General features: G+C 39.1%; 1 protein-coding gene across 1 annotated transcript; it reads left to right on the plus strand.

Moving 5' to 3' along the window:
• The first annotated feature begins 1,278 nt into the window (after window positions 1–1,278).
• Window positions 1,279–23,161, plus strand: LOC132796752 (AF4/FMR2 family member lilli). The gene is made up of 7 exons (XM_060808015.1): window positions 1,279–1,731; window positions 4,070–5,477; window positions 8,620–8,798; window positions 10,806–10,913; window positions 18,409–18,585; window positions 18,643–18,748; window positions 22,603–23,161. Exons 1-7 carry the CDS (start codon window positions 1,279–1,281, stop codon window positions 22,707–22,709), a joined length of 2,538 nt encoding a protein of 845 aa, XP_060663998.1. The 3' UTR covers window positions 22,710–23,161.
• Window positions 23,162–24,052: the final 891 nt, after the last annotated feature.

The raw sequence follows: 24,052 nt of genomic DNA on the forward strand, positions 1-24,052 counted from the left end.
GTGTGTGTGAGTGTCGGTGTGTCGGTGTGTGTGACTGCACTTAAAAATTGCTTTAAAGCAGCTGCATTCAAATATTTTATTTCTGGTCTGCCCCAAAAATAAAAATAGACACATTGAAAATGCAAAGCAAAGACAACAAAGTGAAGATAGAAATATACATTAAACATTGACTTCAGTTAACTAAAGTTAGTCCAATTCTCGATTAACTGTTGAATAGATTCAAAACAGTTATTTATGAAATATTCTAACTTTGATTTTAATCGTAATTTACATTATTATGTCGATTTGAACTCGGCAACGATTTAGAATAAATTTCATTGAAAGTTTAAGACGTGTTGGCAACAAATTTGATAGCTTTAGTTGACGGAAAGTAATTTTATTGCATAAACTTCCCTTAAAAGTGTTAGGGGATCTATGAGGTTTTATCAAAAATGTACTTCTATTATATTTTAGTTTGCCAGTCTGAAATAAATACATTTATTTTAGTTTGAATATAGTGAGAATAAAGTAAACTATAATTTAAAAATATTAGGATATGAGAAAACGAACGCTTTCAACGATTTGAAACTATAATTGAAATGATAGCTCATAAATAAGTTAATAATATGATGAGGAACAGTAAAAAATAAATAAAAACATTAAGAATCAAAGCTCATAAGTAGAACAGGCTGAATAAGAAGTTTAGGATAAGCAAACTTCTCGCTATCTCTCTCTCTCTGTTTCTCTCTCCACCTTTCTTTCTGCCTCTCTGTCTTGCAAATCTATGATAAATTATCGATAACTATATAGAATTTTGTGAATATTAGAGCGTTGCATGTGCATTAATTAAAAATAGAAAAGCAAGACGATGAAAAGTAAAGAAACAAATGTTGCGCCCACTGACCAACACTGAGCAACAAAAACAACAACAGCAAAGTTGTCTAAAGACAAAACTCCTCCAGCTGGCCTTAAAGCCAAAAGCTTATACATATGTGTGTGTGTGTGTGTGTGTGTGTGTGTGTGTGTGAAACAAAAAGCCTGGCAATATTGCGAGGCGAAAATAAATAAAATAAAAAGCAATTCGAGGGATGGCAAAAAAAAAAAAAAAAAAAAAAATAATAAAGCGCAACAACAAAATGAGTGCAAAAATATACAGACAAAAATACATACACAACATAAATATTTATATATATTTTGTGTGTGTGTGTGTGTGTGGGTGAGTTGCAAAATCAGCAACAATGGAGATGGAAAGCAGCTTCAAAGCTGGACAGACGTGGGCCACGCAAAGACGAGGCGAGGATGAGCAGAGCAAAAGGGATTGGGGACGATGAAGGTGACGAGGACACGGACGTCGTGGACATGGACAAGAACGAGCAGCTAAACGGCAAGAAACGAGCGACGGCGTCGAAACGGCCGCGGACAACGATGGCAACGAGCCAAAGTCAGTTTCCAGCAGCATTTTGGGGCCTTCAGTTCAAAAGTATTGTTTTAAGGATTACATTTATAACGGCCGCCCCAACGCCGCCCACAAAAAAGGCACAGCAGGCGCCGGGTCCAAAAGAAACTGTCAAAGAAAACTGGCAACAGCGCGCCCGCAATAGCGACAGCGACAGCTGCGTCGACGTCGGCGTCGTCAGTGACGCCTGCCTGCCGCATTTAACGAACACTAATTCATTGCGCTGTCAGCGCAGCAGCAGCGACAGCAACAGCAACAACAACTTGAACTCCATTTTGATGCTCATCTGCTGTGCGGTGATTGGTCGACACAACTGAGAGACTAGAGCGCGCGCGCGTTTTAGAGCGAGACAACCATAGTGTGCGCTTTGCTTGTACGAGCATGAGTGCATGTGTGTGTGTGTGTGTTAGTGTGTGCGCCATTGCTGAACCTGAAGCTGAAGTCGATGTTGCTGCTGCTGCATTTTCATTTTATGAGCACAACTTGAAGCATGTACAACGGCACTTTGGATTCGACGCGACTTTGCTTTTATGACTCTTGTATGTTGGATTATGTGTGTGTGTGTATGTGTGTGCGTTGAATTATGGGTGGGGGGTAATAGAGGCAGTACTTTAAACATTCCGAAAAAAGCTCATTACTGACTTGCAGTTTGTCAATTAGCGATCACTGCAGAAACATTCGGAAATCTCTTTCTAATGCAATTTGCGATCATGGCATGCAGTTATGATTGTCAAACTTTGCAAATGCGAAACCTGAGCACAAAATTAGCCATGGTCATTGTGGTCACAACAGTCAAAGAAGCGCCAAATCGGAATTCCCCAAGCGGAGCAGCTGCAATGCAAGGAAGTGTGTCAGACATTTCTGTGTTGGCGTCGGCGGCAGAGGCAGAAAGAAAACTTTTGCGTCTAATAGAATAAATGTTGTTTCATTTTTACCGGGGCCGAGACCGGAAATTGAGCGCGTGCGAGCGAGCGAGCGAGCAAGCAAACACAGCAACAACAACAATAATAACAGGCGGCCGAAAAAATACAACGAGCCTTATTGGATCAAGAGAAACATGGCATACATATGGACCTGACACACACACACATACACATGTCGATTCACATCAGGCGATGGCTGTCGTCGACGTTGACGTTGGGCAACAACTAACGAAATTAACCAAGCAAGTTAAAGCGAGACAGCACGAGCAGCTGCGCTGCTGCCGAAACGAAATAGCTCACGCTGCGTGCTCACAGTGAGTGCAAGCGAGCGAGCATTTCACTTTCACAAACGCAAACACACACGCTTGCCATCATGCCATCGCACTCACTCCTTTGGGGGCAGCGGCAGAGCACACAAGTTTCATTATTTTTCAAATTATTAGTACGACTAACGATTCGTGGTCTCGCACACACACACAAGCACTCACATGCACACGCACACATACACACGCTAACCACCAATCGTTCGCGCGCAGCCCGCAACTGTCCCCACAAGGCGACATCAACCCCCATCAGCAGCAAACGTAGCAACCAAAGCAGCGACGTCAGCAGCGTAGCTGCAGCTCTGCTTTTGGCTTTTGGTACTGGCAAACGTCAGCGTCAGCGTCGTCGTCGTCGTCGTCATCGTTAGCTGGCATCGTCGTGTCGTCGTCGTTGTCGTCGTGAGCACATGATCCTTAATTTCGTTATAATTTTGTATGTTGCCTGAAATTGTATATCATTTTAAGTTTGATCGGCCGCGAATACGTACCGCCGTGCGTGCAACGTGCACCAGCAACAACAACAACAACAGCAACAATAACAGCAACGACAAACAAAACAAGCAGCAGAAGAAGCAAGAAGAAGAACAGCAATAACAACGACAACACAAAGCAGCTGCGAGAAAATAAACATCATATCAATTTTGACCGCCGCCTAAAACTTGTGCAGACAATACACGCGAATTTCTTTTACGCTTTCTCGAATGCCAGTGTGTGCGTGTGTGTGTGCGGTTTTTGTTGTGCTTTTTGAGAGAAACGGCAACAAAACTAAAACAGTCGCTGCAACGCAACGGGCTTGAACATAACACACGTGTCAGAACGAGCGAAATCGAAATCATCGACAACGATTAGTGATTAGCGATACCGATTATTAACCTGCATCTGCTTCTTCTTCTTTGTTTTTGCGTGTGCGTGCTTCCCAGTGATCGCCATTCAATAATATACCAGATTGGTATTTGGTATTTCTTTTCTTTTTTTTGTCAAAGTGCCGTCGCCGTCGCCATTTGCAATTTTTGCCAATTGGCGCAAGCACAACAACAATGTGCCCAAGTGTGTATAACAGCAACAAGAAGAAATACGAAAACAACAACAACAACAGCAAGCAAAAGCTAATATAAGCGAGAAAGCTTGCAAAGCAAAAAAAAAGACAAGTTCCAATTCAACGAAAACTTTCAAGTAGGCTTTGAACTGTATTTACGACGTGTGAGTTTGTGCCTGTGTTTGTGCGTGTGCAAGTAAAGAAAAATTAATCAAAAATATACGTAAATAGAAATTGTATTGCGAAATTGTAGTTTAAGCAGCCGTCGGCAAAACTATTATTTGCAGCACTTGCAGAGTCGCGTTTTATAGTGAACGTAAGCGAGCGAGCGGGCAAGAAGAAGACAAAGTAGGAAGAAGGAGAGGAGAGGAGAGGAGCAAGCGAGGAGCTTTTTTTCGTTTCTAAAGCAGAGAGCGCGCTTTCGTCGCGTCACAGCCTCCAGTTGGATTATTCAATAGACTTCTTCAAAACGTATATCGATACGCAGCGTTTTTACGCCGGCCACAAATTGGATTTCAAACATCAAAGTTGTGCCGGCGGCCCTGGTTCCGGTGGTGGCGGCGCTGCTGGAGTGGTAGGCGTCGTCGGCAACACCAACAGCAGCAACACAGCCAGCCAGCAACACAGTCAGCAGCAGCAGCAACAACAGCAACAACAACAGCAGCAGCAGCAACAACAACAACAGCAGCAAGCTTTGCCAGCGAACGGCAACAACAACGGCAACAGCCACGCCCACAGTCACGCACACGCCCTTGCGGCGGCACACGCACATCAGCTGCAACAACACTCAGTGCTTCCGTTGCAGCAGCAACAACAACAACAACAACAGCAGCAGTCCCAGCAACAACAGTTGTCGGCGGTAACAACGCCACTGCAGCAACAACAACAGCAGCAGCAACAACAACAACAGCAGCAGCAACAACAACAACAGTTGCAAGCATCGCAGCAACAACAACAGCAGCTGATCAACAACAGCAACGGCGTAGGCGTAGGAGTTGTCACGCCCACTCTGTTAATTGGCAACGGACCCGGTTCATCGTCGGGCGGCGTCGTCGGTCACACGGTTTCCTCCTCGTCCTCCTCCTCGGCAGCCGCCGCCGCAGCAGCAGCGGCAGCCGCTGCATCGGCCGCATCAGCAGCAGCAGCAGCAGCCGCCGCTGCAGCCGTTGCACCCGTCTCCTCCGGCGGGACATCGGGAGCGGGATCGTCGTCGGTGCTGCCGCACGTGGCGCCGCACAGCTTGGGCTTGAGTCCGCAGTCGAGCGCGGATTCGCAGCAGTTCAACATCTTTCCGGCGATCTTTAGCCGGCAGCTGAACTTCTCAGCGGCCGGCGCTTGCGGTCAGGGCGGCAAACTCAGCATGGACGAGCTGCGACCGAATCTGGTGGGCGGTCTGTTGGGACTGCAGCAGGGACTGCTCGAGGATCATGCGAGTAGCATGCAGCACGGCGGCGTCGCTCAGGACACCAAATTCATGTCGTTCCAGGACAATCGCCTCATGGGCATCGGTGGCACGTCCTCCCACGAGAATCGTTTGCTCAGTCTGGCCACCTCGGTGCAGGACACACGCTCACCGATCACCACATCGCTGGACAAATCCTCATCGTCGTCGCTCAATCATCAGCGCAAATGCAGCAGCACGCCCGAGGATTTCAGTGCCCTCTACTCTGGCCTGCCCACGCCCGGCATGGACTCGTCCTCGCATCATCATACGCCAGCGCATACGCCGCCCTCTCGCCTCTCCGATCACACCATATCGGGTAAGTGTCGAGAGACTCAGGGGGAAATAATCGGAACTTGGTTTAACAGAGTGCAAACTTGTTATTCCGCATTTAATATCTGTTCTCTAAATAACAGAACCTATACAACTTAACAGAAATGTCGAATAACAGCTGTTAATATACAACTAAACAGAAATGTAGAATAACAGCTGTTAATACACAACTTAACAGATATGTAGAATAACAGCTGTTAAAGATTGTTCCTTAAGGAACACCCAAGTTTATCAATCGCTTAAAAAATCCTTCAGAACATTCTAGCTTTGAGATTATGGTTTCGCTTTAAAATCTGTCCTCTAGATAACAGAACCTATACAACTTAACAGAAATGTAGAATAACAGCTGTTAATATACAACTTAACAGAAATGTAGAATAACAGAGCTGTTAAAGATTGTTACCTAATGAACACCCAACTTTATCAATTGCTTCAAAACATTCTTTCATCTTTGAGATTATGGTTTCGCTTTAACATCTGTCCTCTCCATAACATTTATGTTAAATGTAGAATAACAGCTGTTAATATACAACTTAACAGAAATGTAGAATAACAGAGCTGTTAAAGATTGTTCCTTAAGGAACACCCAAGTTTATCAATCGCTTAAAAAATCCTTCAAAACATTCTAGCTTTGAGATTATGGTTTCGCTTTAACATCTGTTCTCTAAATAGCAGAACCTATACAACTTAACAGAAATGTAGAATAACAGCTGTTTATATGCAACTTAACAGAAATGTAGAATAACAGCTGTTAAAGAATGTTCCCTAATGAACACCCAACTTTATCAATCGCTTAAAAAATCCTTCAGAACATTCTAGCTTTGAAATTATGATTTCGCTTTCCACAAAAACTAGAACTCCCAAGCGTAACTCCAAATCTAAAGTGTAAATAAATAGACAGCCTAAAGGTTGATCAAGACTATATATACATATATGCTCCCTAAGGTGGCAACCTCAGTTATAATACCCCTTCATGCTATCGGGATATGCGGGTATCGCATCGTACGCATTAGGGACAACAGCGTATCCTTAACCCATTGTGTCGAGCTCAGCCATTTTGCTGGCTTTTCTGGCCACGCGCCAATGCCAAGGATTAACGCCTTCTGTCTTCCTTTCCTGGTGTCCTTTTGTGTCAATCGGCTTAACGCAATTGTTGTGACTGCCGCATTCAAATTTCACTTTCTGTGTGTGCTCTCAGCTGTTGGCTGTCAGCAATTATACCGACTTTGTCCTTTGTCCAAGACCAGGCAATTGAGCTGAGCTATCAACAACACCATCTCTTAGCCGTGATCAATAGAATAGCCTTTGGCAAACCCTTTAATATCCAGGGGTTAAAAAAGACTGAATTACGAGTTGTCCGATCTATTGAACAAGGTTTGGAACAACGTGTCAAATAATGAGTTGTATTTATTGTGTGTAGGTTTTTAGCCTAAGATTGTGAGACAAAGTATCATCAAATATAAATTTTAGAGCTCTTTATTATCAAGTCATATATACATATTACTTTTCCAAATCGGATGTCAAAACTATGAACATCTGTTAGTTCAGTTTTATAACATTCATTTTGATGTTGAACTATGAACAACTTTTAATATCTTCTATATTTTCTGTCTTTAGCTTATTAACATATTAGGTCTTATAATTTCTAGTCAAGAATAGAGACTGTATTAAAGAATATACCGAAAAAGTGTGTCCGATAGAAAAACTGTTTTTTTTTTCTTATGAGGCATATTTAACATTTGAAATGAATTGAAGAAACCCGAGGAACGTAAAAACGGGACATTAGACGTTACGGGAAGTTGGACGAATCAATCTAAATTGCAATTTAATGCTACTGAAAGAAAACTACAAAATTCCTTTAGATTTGATAAAGACTATTGCACAATTCTTATCGATCAATATAGAAAAACTAAAGAATTAGTTTAGTTCTCCTCTTTAAATTTGTATTGCAACAAATTAAACTCTGCTGTAAAATAATTGCAAATTGTTCTTCTTGAGTAAACATAATTTCTATTATGCCTCAGCTATTTATGTGAAGAGGAGGATTTCTCTGCTCAACACCAGAAGTTGAATGCTAGTTGAAAGTTGAGCCAGTTTTTCCCACGGGAGAATATCCATAAATATGTAGTGGGAAAAGTGTAAAGGGCAAAACTTTCGTTTAGTTCGCTGATTGACCTTGTCGCGAAGGTGGTTTAAGCAATGGGGTCAATGCGGCAACTTGCTTAACATAAATAAATGCCACCTTTTCTTTTTTTTTGGAGTCATGAATGAAAGATAAATAGAGAGTGAAAGAGAGAGAGAGAGGGAGAGAGTGCGACTTGCGTGTTATTCAATTAGTGCGAAGCCCCAAAATTTATACATAGTTTAAATGTTGTTAACGAGCTAAGCGCGCCAATTAAGCGCAGGTCATAACCCAGGAAGCAAGGAACAGCAGCAGCCAAGCAGCCAGGAAGTAGCCAGCAACCAGGAACAGGGTCAGGTACGAGGACACGGCTTTGACTTGTGCTTTGTGTCCTGTCCTCTCCTGTTTTGTCCTGTCCCTACTTGCGGCCACTTTTAGCGCGTTCTGCCTTTGACCTTTGCCCGTAATTTGCCGCCTTTTGGCACGCGACAGCTCGGGTTGGGGGAGGGTGAGGAGGGGATGAACTGGGTAGGATCATCATGAGGTGTCCTGTCCAGGTGAGGCCAGGATACCAGAAAACTCTGGCTCGATTAATGTGCCAGAAATTTGCATAAATTATCCCATATTGCATATTCATGCGGCGACAACGGCAACGTGACCCGTGACCCGACCTGACTCCAAAATGGCCGACAGAATGGACAGACTGAAAGAGATAGCGATAGAGAGAGAGAGACGAGAAGTCGACTGCGTCAGCGTCTTGTGGCCGCACTGCGGTTGCCATTGAAGCTCTCTTTCTTCTCGTTGTTCGCGTTGTTGTTGTCATAATTATGCAACATTTGTATGCAGAGGACTTTCAAGCTGGTTGGGGGGACGCGAAGTTGCGGTTAAACGTTTTACGCATATTAATTGCATTTTCATTGCCTACTTTTAGGCGTTGCTCTGTTCATCTTGAAATTATTTTGTCTATCTCACTCACTCTTCTTCTCCTTCTCGTGTCTTTTTGTAGCTGAAGGTGCATTCAAGAAGCTGAAGCCGGAACCCAACAGCGGGCTGTCAACGGTTTCCGCCGGCATCACATCGCCCGGAAGTGGACTTTCCTCGCTGAGTCAGCACGCCGGCCACACGCCAACCACAGCATCCTGCCCAACGCCAGCCAGACGAAGACATCGCACCACATTCACACAGGTCAGTGATGTCGCCACCTCTCCCTCTCTCTTTCCCTTCCCTAGACAAGAACACCCTATTTAACTAGACACCCTACACCCTACTCGAGTCACCCTGTTGTCTCACTCGTTCCCATTCTCGCTGTCTTCATTCTTCGTCTCGTGTCTCTGGCGCTGCACGTAGTGAGAAATTTTAATTAGATTTCGTGAAGGTTACGCTCGTAATTAAAACTTTGGCATTTTCCAGTTACAAGCTGCCAACAGCACAGATACTATATACAATGTGCATGTGTCTATATATATATAAATAGTCATGTCCGTATACGAATATCTCCGCTGTTGTTTTTATTGTTGTTACCTCAAGTTAGCCTATCTTACAGCATTGAGCAGAAGACAAACTTATGTCTTGACCCGAATAAAAGTAAATAGCAATCGAAATCGAAATATTCAAATTTCAATTCCGATTATGTATATCAAAATAGTAGTATTCAAAAATAAAAAAAAGAAAACTTTCTAAACTCTTGCGGTTTGTCTTCAATCTAATATACATAGTACTTGTAGTAAAAGTTTCATATCAACATAGGAATCTACAGTTAGTTTGAAATTAATGAAATTTAAAAAATATTTAATAAAAATTTAATTCCAAGACAACTTTTCGAAAAAAAAATAAAGTTCAATATTTAGATTTATTCCAAAATGAATTAAATTTAAAAAATATAACCAAATTTTCTAAAAGTAAATGAATTAAAATATAGTAAAATGAATTTTATGACATAAATTTCTAAAAAGAAAAAAGAAACAAGTAAGAAAGCTACAGTGTACTCGACCGTAAGATACTCGCTACGCATTTTGAATAAAAGCAATATGATTTGCGGTATTATTCTCAAAATATGCCAAATATACTGCAAAATACTAAAAATACAAATGGTATATTTGTTATATCGATATAGTACCGCATTCAAAATATACCATAGACGGCACAATATACCAGATTATTATCCAAAGCAACTAAGACCCCTAGTAAGTAGGCGTTTTTGCCCATAAAAAAGTATTTCTTTAATACCTTTCACAATTTTTATCTGATCGCAATCAAATTTTCAGGACTCGTAAATTCTATAGTTATTATTGTATACACCAATATTCGTAGCTCTAGCTTTAAAATTATTCGATTTTTTTGATTTGCGGGGCCGGAAGTGGGCGTGGCAGAAATTTGAAACAAACTTGATCTGCGTGCAAACATAACAAATGCTGTCGAAAAAAAATTATAGCTCTATCTCTTATAGTCTCTGAGATCTAGGTGTTCATACGGACAGACGGACAGACAGACGAACAGACGGACATGGCTAGATCGTCTCGGCTGTTGACGCTGATCAAGAATATATATACTTTATAGGGTAGGAGATGCCTTCTTCTACCTGTTACATACATTTCTTGCTGGCACAAAGTTATAATACCCTTCTACCCTATGGGTAGCGGGTATAATAATTGAAATTTAGTAGGATCAAAAGTACATAGCAAGTTCACAAAAGAGTCTTTATTTAGTTGCCTAAGAATAACTTGAACACTTCAGTTTCTTAAGTTTAGTTTATATCGAATATTGAATACAGCAATGCACTTTGAAATAGAAGTGATAGCGAGAGGCATAATTGAAAAGGTGTGTTTAGAAATAAATCAGCGGACGCAAAAGGAATAACACACATAACAGCAAGAGCTAGAATCAGAGCAAAAACAGAAGAACTCTTCTTCACTTGCACTGTCTCTTTCTCTCTCGAACCTCTTTGAATGTAAGCTCGAGCCTTTAAGCAGCTTTTCGGGCATGGCGAATTTAAAGCTTTTGACGTGCGCTCCCGAAAGTAGACAACACAATTTGCATTTGCAATTGGGAATAGCTGGAAGAATGTGAATGCCAAGAGATACAACAACAAAGTGCGAGAGTGAACAAGAAAGCGAGAGAGAGAGAGGGAGAAGGAAAGAGAGCGAGACGAACTCATAGAGCAAATTAGCCAAATTAAAATCCGCTTAATTTCAGGAACAATTAGCGGAACTGGAAGCAGCATTCGCCAAATCGCATTATCCGGATATTTACTGTCGCGAGGAGTTGGCGCGCACCACGAAACTGAACGAAGCAAGAATCCAAGTGAGTAGCCCCCAAAAAAATATCATACTATACTATATAATATTGTGTATATAAATATTCGATATTGTGTTTGAAACATTTTCGATAGCCAGAAATTTATTACAACAGTTGTTTGTGGACGAACCGCAATTGAAATGTTTCGCATTTCTGGGTAATTTGCGCAGTGATGCGATTTCAGGACTCGCATTTCGAATTGCCATCTAGATGGTAGCTACCAGAGTACAGAGTGAAATCCCGCTGATGCATTCGCTGATGATCTCGGTTAAGCGATTAGTGTGCGATTATTCCAATTGAATGCTTCACATTTGGGTGTCGCGCTAAAGTGCTCTCTCCGGCGACACCGACGAGCTTCAAAGGAGACGCAAGTCAACCCCCAGGACAGCAGTCATATGTATAGCGAGAGCACTCTGGCCCCTTTTTGGTTCCCATTCGCATTCCCATTCTTTTTCGTCGTCGGTGTTACCCCCCGTGTGTATGTCTGGTTAGCGATTCTGTTGCGCTTTCAAGTGCGCCGCGGTAATAATTAATTTATAGTTTTTATCGTGACTGCGAAACAAGTGAATGATGCAGCGGGTGGCCAACTCCGACTCCGACTCTAGCTTTTCTTCTCTCACTCCCCTCTAATGGTATATTGAGCTTTCTCTCTCTCTCTCTCTCTCTTTAGCTCAAGGGGCGGTTTTATCGTGTGTGTGTGTGTGTGTGTGTGTGTGTGTGTGTGTGTGTGTGTGTGTGTGTGTGTGTTGAAAGCGCATTTCATTTGCCATTCGAGGTGTAGAGTTACATTCAACTGCTCCTCAATCACTCGACTGCTCCTCACTCATTCAACTGCTCCTCACTCATTCCACTGCTCCTCACTCATTCCATTCGATTCCATTTCAAACTCACACCACATTTTAAGGTTCGCTTTCAGCAAGTGTATTTTCAGAGTATTGACTGGCAACAGTCTTTAAAAAGGTCAAACAACATTATACATGAAATTGTTCGTTTTCTATTTCTTTAAAAATAATGTTTATTTTATACTTCTTTTGAGCAAAGCTACTGAGATCCTCTTCTTTGCTTTACAAATTATTTAGGGAGCAACAAAGTTTGCTTTACTTGTAAGTTTATAGAACGATTATTTCTTGATCTGCGATAATTATGTGAGAAGAACAAACAAATGCTGATTGATATACTTTGCAAATGTGGCACAATCTCGCTCCGGGGATCTGAAATTGAATCTCTTTTCTCTTACAACAAAAAAATTCCCCCCAGAATCACGACAACTGTCGACGATCAAATGACAGGCAAATGACGAACCGAGTTGAGCTATTAGCACAGCATAAACCATATTTTTCTACAAATGTTCAAATATTTACACGACAACCCTCACCACCTCCCCACTCCTTCCCTCTCCATGCTGGTTAACTCCTGCAGCTCATGATGCGACCGCAACCCTGACGTATTTGCTGCACATGTGTGTGTGTGTCAGTGTGTATGTGTGTGTGTGTGTGTATGCCATCCCCCTATTTTCCTCCTTTCGCTCTTCCGCTTTGCCACTCTGCTGGTAATTTGACGAGTGCTCGGCGCTTACAACTTGACTCTGGCACTCACTTAACAACAGCAACAACAACATCAACAGCAACTACGATGAGCAGCGAAAGCAACTCCATCGAGTTGTCTACATCGTACTTTCGAAATTCTTCTTTTTGTTGTTGTCGTTGTTGTTGTTGTTGTTGATGAGAATTTGTCGTGTATACATTTTATTGCAAATTTGATGTTGTTGTTGTTGCCCCCGCTAGGCAAGTGACAGTCAAAGTCCAGGGCTGCTAGCCAACCATCTGTCTGCAAAAATGTGACATTCACTGCGAATCCGAATAGGCATTCACATTGCAATCCACAATTCGCATGCTGCTGCTGCATTAGCCTTCACTTGTTTGCTCGCTCAATGTGATGTCCTCTTAATTATGGTGACTTTCCTCCCCTTCTTCACTCCTATTAAATGCTCGTTGTTCGTTGTTGTTGTCGCAAGTCCATCACAAATTCTGGGCATAGTTGAAAAGCTTGTAATTGCCGTCATAATTAGGCAGAATTTCGATTATGTTCGAAATGTTCGATTTGCACAGATTGGAACATTGTAACAACAAGATGATTAAAAGGTTTTTCAATTGGGGGTTTAAGTTAAATAATGAAAAAAAAATGAAATTCATCAAATATAAATTTTAACTTACACAATTGCAACAAAAGCAACTCATTTGCAATTAAAGCAAAATAGTGCAGTATTCTTCTTAAAATATACCAAATTTTTTGTGATGACAAATACTAAAATACACCGAATATTATATTTGGTATATTGATAAAATTTATTACATTCGAAATATGTCACATAAACATAAAGAACAGTTCTAAAATCAAGAACAACATTTTGAATCAAGGCGTAAATATACAATTTTAGAAATTCAATTGAAAAAAGTAAGAAAGCTAGAGATTTTGACTAAAAGAAAAACAGTGCAAATACTGAAAATATACCAAAAGATATATATTTGGCATATTGATGCTTTCCAAATATGTATATCACATATATAAACAATTCTAAAATCATGAACAACAACGAAATATCATGTTAAAAGCGATACAATAATTTGAACTGAAATTTAAGAAATGCAATTCAAAACAAGAAAGTTCGATTGAATAAAAGCAAAACATTGCTGTTATATTCTTAATATATATCGCAAAAATACTAAAATATACCGAAAAGTATATTTAGTATACTGACACACTTAAAATATACAATATATATGGAAACAAGAAGACAGTTCTAAAATCATGGACAGAAAAGAAAAAAGCGATACAATAATTTGAACTGAAATTTAAGAAATTCAATTCAAAAAATAATGAAACAAATATCGAGAACACAATATCTTAAATCTCAAATAATTCTTTAGCTTGATGGATTTTATTTATTAATTATTTATTTATTTTGAGAATTTTGTTGAAAACATAATTTTATTCTGTTTTCAACTTTCTAAATGGTTTCTTAAATTACTTTGAGAAATATTTGGATACTATTTAGAATATCCAAATGGGCCTTACCATTTTATGGGTATCAACATTGGAAATTCAAATCCGTGACTCAAAGCGATATAGATCAAGTTGAGTAAAATGAAAGTAGAGTAGGAATAAACAACTTTTTCAGTACAAAATCGATATTCAGCATACGAATGCATTTCTCGCCTCTATTATATTTATTTGTTGTTTCGATATGAATTGTGTCAAAATTTAATCTGTGTCTCGATTATGTTTAAGTTCAAACAATTGAGAAGCAACGAAAAAATTGAGACGAATTCGTGGCGCTTATTCGCATTTGAAATACATGACCCAATAAGTAGGCAATACAATCGGGAAAGAAATAATCGAACTTTATGTAAACAAGTAAGAAAGCTACAGTCGAGTGTACTCGACTGGGAGATACCAGCTACCCATATTAAATAAAAGCAATAATAAATATACTGCAAAAATACTAAAAATATACCAAATGGTATATGCGGTATATCGATATACCATTCAAAATATACCATAGACGGCACAATACACCAGATTGTCAGCCAAAGCAACTAAGACCCCTAAGTTGGCGTTTTTGCCCATACAAAAGTATTTCTTTCCACAATTTTTATCTGATCGCAATCAAATTTTCGGGAATCATAACTACTATAGTTATTATTGTATACACAAAAATTCGTAGCTCTAGCTTTAAAATTACGCTTGTTTTTTTTGATTTGCGGGGGCGGAAGTGGGCGTGGCCAAAATTTGAAACAAACTTGATATGCGTGCAAACATAACAAATGCTGTCGAAAAAAGATTATGGCTCTATCTCTTATAGCCTCTGAGATCTAGGTGGTCATACGGACAGACAGACAGACGGACATGGCTAGATCGTCTCGGCTGTTGACGCTGATCAAGAATATATATACTTTATAGGGTCGGAGATGCCTCCTTCTACCTGTTACATACATTTCCTGTCGGCACAAAAATATAATACCCTTTTTACCCTATGGATAGCGGGTATAAAAATCAATTCAAATTTACAGAAAAGAGAGAAGCGATTCATATTAAATAGATAAGAATTCAAATGAATGTGAACTTGATATGAATAATTGAAAAAACTAGCATAATTAAGTGAGCAGTAAAAAGTGCCGTCGGAATTTGTTGATGTGATTGAATAATAATAATAACCGACTAGAAGGTTACCCTATATGCATAACATAATTTGAATAAAGCGAATAATAGGACCACAAAGTGAACTCGAGTGTGTGTGTGTGTGTGTGTTTGGTGGAATTTAAAGCAGAAATCTAATATCAATTACGTGCGGTTGAGTTGCCATTTTGTAGGTCAACGCACCGCAGACAACAATTCCAAAAGTTCAACTAACTCGTAACAAGGATAACAACAACAATCATAATAATAAAAAAAAACAAACAACAACAACAACATGGGGAAAACCCTAAACGGAGTCGAATTGAAAAAACCAAAGCACAAAACATTGCACTGAACGCGAGTGCGGCAAGAAAATTTGATTAAATGTTGAAAGTAAATTAAATTTGAATACGTTTAATTTTCATATTTCCGTCAACTCCACACGCACACAAACGCACATATATATGTGTGTGTGTGTGTGTGTGTGTGTGTGTGTGTGTGTGTGTGTTTGTGTATTTTTGATGTATGGCTATTTGTATTTATAATTTGCATTCATCTAATTATGACTGCCTGCCTCCCAGCCTGCTCTCTCTCTCTCTCTCTTTCTATCTCTCTCTCTCTCTCTCTAGTTGCTTGTTTAGATTGTCACATGTCCACAACAATGCTTTGAGGACAATAACAACATCTATATATATCAGGGAAAGGTCCGTAATTGAAAGTTTTAAACCATCAAGTAGAACCAGCAAAGTTTATCAATTCCAAACAAATGCTAGAGCAGTTTTTCTATGAAACAAAACAATTGATTTAGTCAGAAGAACAACTATATCATTTCATTTGATATATACAGTTTTAAGGAATACTTTGAAATAAGATATGAAAATTATTATATTTTGAGATTGGATAGAATTTGAAATAAGAAAACAAATTACAACATTTTGAGAGTGGATAGAATTAAAAACAAAAATAGAATAAAATAGAGGAAATACTTTGAAATATTAAAAATATTTACTATATGGGGATTGAAAAAAACTTAAAACAAAAGAAGAAATAATATTATATAGGAACTATAAATAGTTGAATGTAATACAAACATATTATAGAAAGAAGAGTATTAAAAAAATAGAAATGAATTTTGACAGCATAAAGTTAAAAAACATTATAATTCCGAACATAAGGGAAAATGCATATGAAATTTAAGTTTAATGAATTAAAAAAAGTAGTAAAAAGTGGCATGATTATATAGAAAATTGAAATAGTTGAAAGAGTATTAAAGAAATATGAAGTTGAGAATATTGTAATCACAAAAGTAAAGGAAATTCATTAAAAAAAAGTAATAATATTATATAGGCGTTCAAATAATTGGATGAAAAAGGATTATTTAAAAATTAGAAATGAATTCGGAAAGTATAAAGTTGAAAATATGATAATTTCAAAAGTAAAGGAAATGCATATGAAAATGAAATTGAAAAGGGAAAAGATTATATACATATATAATATTTGCCAACTTATGGGGGAAAACAATTTAAGAAATCTAGAATGTGGCAAACTCTTAATCTAAAGTGGAACTTTACAATCAATTAAGCATACGGGGAAAAAATCAAAAGCAAACTTCTTGGCTCTAAGGGAATAAAGTATTGCGACCCCCCGAAAAGATAGAAAGGATAGAAAAGATAAAGAAATTGTCTAAAGAAATTATCAGTTTATTCTAGGGTAACGCAAAGTCGAGTCATTTTTCCAGTTATAGTGTTTTTACAATTTGTTTTTCAACTTCCATTTTTTTTCTTTGCTGTTTTCTGTATGTGTGCAAAGTTCTATTTGTGTTGTGTGCATGTGTGTGTGTGTGCCATCAAATGGATCCTTAATTGAGTTACTCCGCCCACACACACACACACACACACACACACACGCACACTAGCTTGATAGACAAACTGTGAGACGAGCGAGAGGACGAACGATGTGTTTGCAACCCTCCAACAAACAGTCATGCCTCATGGTTAAGAGCATTTTTTACCAGCATACATACACACCAACCCACCCACACACACACACATGCTAGTCTGGGATGGCATTTTTATGCTGGCTACCAACCAAATGTAACCGAACGAGCCATAAAGTGGGCACAGCAAAACAACCCCAACGAACGAACGAACGCAGCTGTATTTTTCATTAAAACCAACACACACACCCACCCACACACATAAGAGCAACGAGAGAGTGACAGAGATGGAGAGACACATAGTCATGGACAAAGATAATAATAATGATAAAATAAATACAAGAAAAATGCCAAAGACGTCCAAGAAGACGACGAGCAAAAGAAAAAGCTGCTTCAACGTGCTTTCCTCCCCCCTCTCTGCCCTCTCCCCTTACCTTGCCCATTCTCTCTCACTCTCATTCTCCCTCTCCCCTCGTCCTCTGCGTTGTCTGGGCCGCCATTACTCGAAGAGTCGTCGCCTTGTAAGTAACTCAAAGCAAGCTGAGCAGCTTTCAAAATGTCGGAAATTTTTACACACTCACAACACACGCCCTCCCTCCCGCTGCCCCCTCCTCATCTACCTACTACTTCTCCCTTGCTGTCTCTCTTCTGACCCTGATGTTCGTCATCGCATAAGCAGCAACCCCCGTTGCCAGCTCCCTCGTCCCATTCCCCCCCCTCTGCTTGGGGTCTTGTCTTGTCTTGTCTATGGCAAAGCGCGCGACTTTCATCTTGGCAATTTCTTTTTGCCATCAAGAGCAGCAAGAGGAAGAGAGGAGAGCTGCTGCTTGAGGCAGCTCCCAACCGGAGCAATCGTGAGGACCATCTTTAATAATGTCTAAGCATTGCTCCCCTCTCCCCACTCCCCCCACTCCACTCCCCTCACTTAGGAAGACCAAGGCAACAAACAGCGTCGTCAACTTATTTTCAATTTCAATTTTGTAGATTTTTTTCACTCATAAGACGACAGACAAGGAGGCAAGGATATTGAAGCTGCATAGCTAGCCAAGAGAGGGGGAGAGGGAAAGTGCGGGGGTGCGGGAGCAGGGACCAGGGACCTGTCTTTTCGCTATTGCCATTGCCTTTACATTTACTTTACTGTTTTTTTTTTTCTTCTTCTTCTGTTGTCATCATCATCCGCTTTCCATTTTCTTTTTGCGTTTCAAAACGAAATTGCCAGCGCTAGGTTTGGGATGGGGAGGGGGAAGGGAGGGAGGAAGGAGGCTAGCGATGGCATGTCGATTAGTTAATTCAAACAACTTAAAGTCCGACAACGCTTTAATTGACATTTTTTTGTGTTGTGTGACTAATCTCTCTTTTTGTACTTTCTTCTGATGCGATTCTTTGCAGGTGTGGTTTCAAAATCGCCGTGCGAAATACCGTAAACAGGAAAAGCAGCTGCAGAAGGCACTGGCACCATCTGTGATTCCGTCGTGCAACGGTATGATGCGGAACATCCAAGGCTATAGCGTATCTCGCGGATACCAGCCTTATCCGCATCACAACACCATGAATCGTTATCCTCAGGTAAATCTCACTTACACATTTATACAATATACAATTTCTGATATATTTTCGTTGTAGGATCTGTTCCAGATGGGCGCTTCATCGTATCCGGGCATGACGCAGCCCTTCTCCATGGCCCACAGCACAAATATGGGCTCTGTGGGCGTGCGTCAGGACTCGATGGGTAAGTCGTATAACCGTATAACCGCACAACACTAACTTGATCTATATAGCTCATGCTCGATCAGTCAATCGATCAATGCGTCACACTCACTTTTCATTTTCTCAATTACTAAACCGAACGCGTCGCTTATCGCCGAACAACTAAAAGAGTCTCAGCTGTGCGTTTGCCTTTTTAGATGCTTGCGATCGCAAGCTTTGAGCTTCTTCTCCTCTCTCTTTCTCTCGCTCTCGCTCGGTTTCGATCTTACGCTCTTCAAGAGCTTTGACTCTCTGCACTTGAGCTTGCAATCAGTGCTGCCAACTTTTGACCAGCAAAAAAAAACTGTTTTTGACGGGAAGAATGAAGAAAAAAGCTTAAAAAATGATATAAAATCCAATAAATAGCTAAAAACAAGTGTATAAAAAAATTAAAAAAAAAAAAAACAAATTATTAAGTTAATTTTTGTTTAAAAGATTTCCATCATTTTATCAATATCTTCTTAGTTTGCCTCATCATCTTCAGATATTTTAGAGGCACTTCATAGTCGACGCAGCATTTTTCGATCCTTCACAATCCGTGTCTGTATATTGAAGTAAAAATTACTACAGTATACCTTTAACTTGAAATTAACACTTTACCTTATGCTTACAATGCTGTTAGTCGTGCTGAGGTCTATCAAATTACCTATTAAGCCAGAAATCGCGGCATTTTTGTTTATATTCTTTTGGCATTTCACAATTTGCTAAGAATTTACATGCATTTTTTATAAAGGGATGGAAGCACTAAGCAAGTAATGACATTAGAGTAGATCGAGAAAAACAATGACTATCGTAAAGCTGCCACTTTTTCATATTTTGTACTAAAGTTTTAGCAACACAAAAAAAAGTCGGGAAAAAGTCAACTGAATTTCTAAAAAAGCCAGATTTCTCGCTTTTCACAATTCCCGCAATTTACAAATTTTTCACGCAGCTAGTCTTCAAAAAAAGCCAGTTTTGACGGGAAAAAATCCAAATTGGCAGCACTGCTTGCAATTCACAAGCAAGCAAGCGAGCAATTGTGACGTCATAAAGTACATTCAATGCTAAAAATTGTATTTACAAACTCGCTTTTTTATAAGCTGAACTCCATTCTAAACGTAAATTAGCTTTGATGAAGTTGAAGGCATTAAAAGATAAAATCGATGTCATTAAATTCAATTCGATTAAAGAAAAATCTTAGCTCTGCTTCGATTTCGATTTCGAAGTAACCTTCTCTAATTTACTCGAATCACTCTCTGCAGAGCGAAAGAGCGAGCTTTATGCGTAGTCGGATAGTATTTTGTCAAGTTCTCTTTATATACACATGTATATATTGGTGATATATTCCCTAGATAATGTCCGCTTCAGTTTCAAGTCTCATCTCAAACCCAAATTATGCTGACTACCTTTATAATGATGCCGGAGTAGATATTGTGGAAGGCATTCATCATGGATAAAGAGCAGAAGAAAACCTTTTAGAGTAACTAACTTCAAACTGAGATAGAAAATATCACAAAGCCAAAACTAGGAAGTTAAGGTGATGAGACACAGATAGATACAAAAAGATAGATAGATAGAAAAAGAACGAAGTTAAGGGACAAGAAGACGATGTCAAAATAAACCCAATTGATACCGAAGACAGAACATCGTTTTTGCTCTAATGAATCTAGTCGGAAAGATCATATTAACCCTTGTATTATGACTATGAGGTTTGTTCCGAATAAGTTTTCTCACTAAATGAGTTGTTATGGTACTTTATTGCTGTACTAGCTAAATTGCTTATTTAATAAACCAAATCAGAAAAATTGCTATTTTAATAAACCGAATCAGAAATAAAAAGTCCTGAAGATAACGAGAATGATACAGAAGATGAAAGTGAACTAGAACAGAAAAAACGAATCTGAAGACAGAAAAATGCAAGGCAAGAATCTACAGCAGAAAAAGATGAAGGCTGCACAGATCAGCTCGATATGCGAACAAACATCCAATTTATATTAAAGACACGCTAGCAAAGCAGAAGTCAATATAAGAATCAATTATAATAATATAATAATAAAGAGGATTCCAAGCGATTTAACTGTAGAATAGATAATGTGAAATGTGGAAGAAGAAACCACTGATGAGGATGAACTATTGAAGCAAATCAAAACGTCACAAATATAGACAGATAAAGAGTTTAAACGGCGATGAGTTAGGGATAAAGTTGGAGAACAAGAAATTAAAGAATATATCAAATCTCAAAGTTAAGAAAGCTACAGTCGAGTGTACTCGACTGTGAGATACCAGCTACCCATTTTGAATAAATACATTAAATTTTATATTATTCTTAAAATATACCAAATATACTGAAAATATACCAAATGGTATATGCGGTATATCGATATAATACCACATTCAAAATAAACCATAGACGGCACAATATACCAGATTATCGGCCAAAGCAACTCAGACCCCTAGTAAGTAGGCGTTTTTGCCCATACAAAAGTATTTCTTTAATAACTTCGAGAATTTTTATCGGATCGTAAATTTTCAGGAATCATAACTACTATAGTTATTATTATATATACCAAAATTGGCAACGCTAGCTTCAAAATTACGCTTTTTATTCGATTTTTTTTTTGATTTGCGGGGGCGGAAGTGGGCGTGGCAAAAATTTGAAACAAACTTGATCTGCGTGCAAACATAACAAATGCTGTCGAAAAAAGATTATAGCTCTATCTCTTATAGTCTCTGAGATCTAGGTGTTCATACGGACAGACAGACAGACGGACATGGCTAGATCGTCTCGGCTGTTGACGCTGATCAAGAATATATATACTTTATAGGGTCGGAGATGCCTCCTTCTACCTGTTACATACATTTCCTGTCGGCACCAAGTTATAATACCCTTCTACCCTATAAAAAGTTATTCAAACGGATATCTTCTTATTATTATTGTTACTCATCTGCATTCTCCTCTTAAGACAATTCAAGTATCCCCCAGAAATTAAAGAAAACCCCCAATATAAGAGAAATATTGATTTCGTACAATAAAGTTAACACGCCAACAGAAATTTTATTATAAACACACTTATCGGTTCCTGTCCACACACACACACACACACACACACACACACACACACACACACACACACACACACACACAGACTTTTCCCCACAATCATTTTGTGTTATTCAGTTGATTTGAGAAATTTGCGTTGTCTTTAATAAAATAAAATCTCGATGACGTTGTGTCGAAAGTAAATTTCCGTTGGCTCCATTAATCTGATCTGATTGTCTGATTTTTGTTTTATTTTCTTATTTATTCTTTGTTATTATTTTTTGTTGTTTTTGGTTTTTTGTATATCGATGGCATAGTGGAATAAAATTGCCGTCTTGCCGACGTCTCCAATGTTTTCAATGGGACTTGGGGGCGCCAGTAAACAAAACATAACCGAAAGATAAGAACTTCGTGAGGAGTGAGGGTAGAAGGGTGCACATATGGCATACGAGGGGAGGGGAAAGTGTGCATAATAAGCAGAGCAAGCACTTAACCGGATATTATGAGTAAAAGTAAGAAAAAGCAAAAGGCGACGACGAATCAGCAAATGAATTTCCGGCCAGGAGAGAAGAGGCAAAAAAAGCCAAAAGAAGAAAAACGTCACAAGACAAATTTCTTAATAAATCGCAAGGCGAGTCCAGTTTATCAGTTATCCTGTCCAAGGACTATGAATTTCCGCTGCACGGAAATCTCCGGAATGTGAACTAATCTTTGCACTCTCGAACACCAATCCAATAACAAAATTTCAGCAATTACAAATGTCTCTTACTTTGCATTCTTTCTATAATAATTATATTTTGTATTTTTTGTATTTGCAGGAATGTCGCCGGAGGACGAATGGTATAATAAAAGTTTATCTGCATTGCGGATGAATAGCTCACATCATCCGAACTTATCGGCGCCGATGCTTCAATACCAGACATAATCAAAGACCTTTGACGACTTCTTTTAAAAGATCGCAACTCAAGTTCCCCCTCCTCTCATCCTGTTCCTGATCCTGTTCCTCCGCATCCTTGTGCCCAGACCTTCCAGTGAGTTGAGATGTTTTAAGAGCGAGTGCGTCAAATGGACAGCGACTAAAGCGAATAAGAGAATACGATTAAGTATTTCCACATACTCAAATCTCTCAATATGTAGAGAGCATATCTATCTCTGTAACTGTAATTGTATCTGTATCTAGAACTATTCCGTGTATGTCAACTAGCTAAGAGTGTGCTGAGTGTGTGAGTGTGTGTGTGTGTGTGTGTGTGTGTGTGTGTGTGTGTGTATGCTATGTATTGATATCTAAGATATTTGTCGTACTCGAACATTTTTGTGGGCGTGACACACCCGATATACGTATACTTAATCTACTTGTAAGACTTGTTGATATTTTTCTGTGTACTCATTTTTTTTTTTTTTTGCAATTATACATATATGTATGTATTTACGATATCTAAGCGAATATATATATACGTATATGATATATAAAGAATTGCGAATCGTATGCATAAGTAAATTTATTGTATTGTAATAGGCGACTAGTCGTAGCAACTAAGCGAATTGTGTATTGAGATTTTAGCGTGACATATTATATAATAGCACAAAAACCAAAGCCAAGAACGTAAGATAAACCCAAACAACAAAATATTGTATCATATTCTCTCTCTCTCCGTATGCATCGTACCCTATGTATACTACACTACAATATAAAACTTAAGAAAACGAAAAGAAAACAAAAACAAACGAGCATAACGAGATTGCGGATAGAATAAGACAGATTGTTACAAAACAAACGAAACGAATAGATTCGAATTTGCCACACGCTAATGCTACTCGTTACAGCGGCAGCAAAATGCGTGCAACGAGTTTCAGTTGTACATTTATTTCAATAATCAAATCGCCCGTCCCGGCTTCATTTCACAGCTCGCAACTCGGCATGCAACACTCGTTACTCGTTAACACAACGTAGTCGCTGCAACGAGTCACTCGCTACATTTGAATAGCTATCGCTCAACGCAAGCATGCTACGAATATATTTTCCTGAGTTACTCGCTATTTATTGCAGCTATCTCGCAATTAAAGAGCATCAACGATAGCATGCTGCATGCGTTATTTGTTGCTTGCTATTGTCATTCTTTGAACACAGCTCGCAACTCGCAGGCAACACTCGTTACTCGTTAACACAACGTAGTCGCTGCAACGAGTCACTCGCTACTATTGAATAGTTATCATTCAACGCAAGCACTCTACGAATATATTTTCCACAGTTACTCGCTATTTATTGCA

This window comes from Drosophila nasuta, chromosome X (genome assembly GCF_023558535.2).
Source record: "Drosophila nasuta strain 15112-1781.00 chromosome X, ASM2355853v1, whole genome shotgun sequence".
Classification (NCBI taxonomy): domain Eukaryota; kingdom Metazoa; phylum Arthropoda; class Insecta; order Diptera; family Drosophilidae; genus Drosophila; species Drosophila nasuta.

What these genes read in the sequence shown, in the direction of transcription:
- LOC132796752 (XM_060808015.1), top strand. Translation starts at nt 1,279, where the DNA reads ATGAGCAGAGCAAAAGGGATTGGGGACGATGAAGGTGACGAGGACACG. An exon ending in TGATGCTCATCTGCTGTGCG is followed by an intron (nt 1,732 to 4,069) that starts GTGATTGGTCGA and finishes AAGACAAAGTAG; the next exon opens with GAAGAAGGAGAGGAGAGGAG. An exon ending in CTCCGATCACACCATATCGG is followed by an intron (nt 5,478 to 8,619) that starts GTAAGTGTCGAG and finishes GTCTTTTTGTAG; the next exon opens with CTGAAGGTGCATTCAAGAAG.